At 41.6% G+C, this 3,036-nt stretch overlaps 1 protein-coding gene across 1 annotated transcript in view; it reads right to left on the bottom strand.

Annotated features, from left to right (window-relative positions):
- Nucleotides 1-2,305, bottom strand: part of TMEM192 (transmembrane protein 192) — a gene marked incomplete at its 5' end in the record, with an annotated part of 12,720 nt that extends 10,415 nt beyond the window's left edge. Inside the window, one exon of the mRNA XM_008939210.1 lies at nucleotides 2,134-2,305. Coding sequence (XP_008937458.1) covers nucleotides 2,134-2,305 — 172 coding nt within the window. The remainder of the gene's footprint in view (nucleotides 1-2,133) is intronic.
- Between the last annotated feature and the right edge of the window lie 731 nt (nucleotides 2,306-3,036).

Raw genomic sequence — 3,036 nt, 5'->3', positions numbered from 1 at the left:
TGGCCGGGCATTCCAGCTCCACTCACCTACCACAGCTGTATGTACAAGAGGAAACAGCTGGCATTGCAAGTGGCATTTATTAAAGATATTTTGCTTACATTTAAGGGCAGTCCAGCAACAGGTGCTTCACCCCAGTATAGGGGATTTATAAGAATACTCCTATTTTTAGATACAAGAAGTTAAGCCCAGTTCTGTGTATGTGTATACACAGAGAGGAAAGAGAGGGTTAATACAAAGAAATTATTTCTAGTCTGTATACTTTACACTGCTCTCCAGTCTGATAGGAGGTAGAAGCCTGCGGAACAGCAAAGCTTGGCAAAAGAAAAGCCACTCAAAAATCCAGCCCCACCACACTCCAGAATATCCTGTCCACACGTTCCAGTACCTCATGTAATAAGGCAGCTGCATCAAAGCAGCTATTTGTTGCCTAACTCCATTTCTTGGCAGAGGAGGGTTGAGAATAAATACTCCAAGTTACATACAAATTACTTTAGAGATGCATTACAACTCTACCACATAATACTATGATGACTTCACTTTTCTAGAATCTTTCCCTTTGGCAGTTCATGCATCAGAAGCTAGCCTGGTGTCTCCATGTTCCACAACATTTCTGAACACGTGCATGAGCAGAAGGGAAGGAAGTACAATAAACTTGTTTTCTCCACCCATCTTTTCAGCAAGAGAGGCAACTCCATGTCACATGGCAATTATAATGCATCAACAGAAAAGGACTACTTCTCCATTCTGCTCCAAGCACCAACTGGCCACTGCAGCAGGTTCGGCAACGGCAGCAAGACTTCACCTGGAAAAGTGTGTGTGTGTGTTGTCAGAGGCCTCAGTAGCTTTTCCTCTCTTCACCTTCCCATGCTTCTCTCCATTTGAAGAGAAGGGAAGTGGTGGGGACAGAAGACACAGCAGTTTCCTATGATGAGGGTACCTGACATTTGGCTACATCAGTTATGTTCCCCAAGGACAGCTGGAGAACCATTACTGCTCTACTACCAATGGTACTGTCCACCTTCATAACACAGGCCTCAGAGGCAACCCTGATGGAATGGCACCAGAGTTCTCCTGGTAGGAGACAGGAATAAGGCTAGATACAGAGTTTCCACTGGGAATATTGGTATTTTATTCAGCAGAGCATCTAAGTCTTTCCAAAGTCTACTTGACAGACAGAGGGACATTTCTTGGTATTATAAAGAGGCCCATAAAACATTTACTTCTAAAATTAGAAGGCTACGATGTATTGTTTGAACAATTTCATGCAGCTGTCCAAAGCTAGCATAAACAGCTGCTAAAATAGCTAGCAGCACTCACATACACGTCCTGTGCACTCTGGCTTTATACTATCTTCAGGACAGTTGCATTACAGAATCATAAAATCATTTATTTAAGTTCCCCACGAACCCACGTCCCTAAGCACCATGCAAGTACTATTTTGGTTAGATTTTGGGATCAGAGCTCTTCACTCCTCCTCCTCCTTCATGTTTGGTTTCTATATACTCACAAGCAATGGTAAGCCTCTTCAGGTTATCAAGGATAAGCTCACAATGAGGCAGGAGTCTTTCTACTTTTGTCTACCAGGTTCAAAAAAGCCTTCATAACGTTAAGTACAAGAGCTGTCCTTCACCTGTGCTTTTCACCCTTAACCCCCAGAAGCTGGAACAGGAAGTAACATTTGGATTCCTTTACCTGTCCACCCACTACCACGTGAATCCCCTGGAGCAAGTCCAACTTTACTTGTTCAGTTACTATAACAAATACCTGAGGTCTTCCCTCTGAAATGAAGTTCAGCCTCCAGAAGACATGGCATCAAAATTACCTTAGCCCTCTATAACTAGGATAAGCACTTCTACAGCAATAACAATTATTTTAGAAGTGCATTTCCAACAGCATAGAAGAACTATTAAAAAAAGCTCTTCTTCCTAACAAGATGTTAGCACCAACAATCAGAACAAGAATGAAGCAAGTATCATGTAGTATATACAGTATAAAAATTATTGGCAAATAGGACTGGACTGGTTTGGAAGAACAGCGTATGCAAATCTCAGCAGAGTTCTGTTCCTGTGAACAGCAAGAATTCAGAATAGATATAGAAAATTTTCCTAAGGAAATTATGCTTCCTAAACTTACATGTGTTAGCAACAGAAAATTGGCAAAGAGAACTGCTGGGATAGCATGAAATCTTGGCCTCAATTGGGAATGCAAGGTATGAGATGAAAGAAGTGGTGTATCCAGTAGAGGATCATCTTCCAAACTCTGTGTTATTTCCAAGGAACCCTGGAACAGAAGGGAAGAGCAAAGACTAGTAACAGGTAAGTTCTTAAAGTACAAAGTTTTAATTTTCTGTTAGCAAAACAAGCTTTGTGGGAAGAAAAAAACAAACCACCAACACAAAAACACCACACCACAAAACACAAAAACCTAAGTTAGTAGCTTGAGATCAACTCTTGAACACAAGGTAAACTCTCCTTGTATCTTTATGCAATAACTCAGTGCCTGATAAATCCAACACTGATCTACTGCCCAACAACACACTGAGTCTTGAGGAACTTTATTCTTTAAAATGTATTAAAAGTATTTGAGCATCTCTCTTGAGATGCGACAAGTGTTAGTATGTTTCTGTGAAAAGGAAGACAAAGTAACAATTAAAGTCTCCCTCATGTACTTCATAGAGGTACTACAAAAATCCTTATTGTTCTTACTTCTGTCCAGCTACAGTTGGAGGCAATGACAAAGCTGCAGTGTACTACTGACAGTGTCAAGTGACTGAGCCCTGACCACTAACGTGCCAGAACACCTGCAGCAGCAGTTCAGACTGGATCCGGGCAAGAACGAGGCAGCAGTTCACAGAGTGAAGAAGATGCTACAAAATGCCAGGCAAGACATTCTCTGCTAGCAGTGAAGCACACACAGCTCTTCCTTACCTTAGCACCAAGCATTCAGGCTTTGACTAGACACTCAGCTGAGATGTTCTGGCTACTTAAATTTCCAGAAGTACCTTTTTTTTTGTGGTGTTTTTTTCCCTCGCCACAA

This window comes from Merops nubicus, unplaced genomic scaffold (genome assembly GCF_000691845.1).
Source record: "Merops nubicus isolate BGI_N331 unplaced genomic scaffold, ASM69184v1 scaffold15254, whole genome shotgun sequence".
NCBI classification, from domain to species: domain Eukaryota; kingdom Metazoa; phylum Chordata; class Aves; order Coraciiformes; family Meropidae; genus Merops; species Merops nubicus.
The sequence above is the reverse complement of the archived record's forward strand: the minus strand, read 5'-3'. Positions and strand labels throughout refer to the sequence as shown.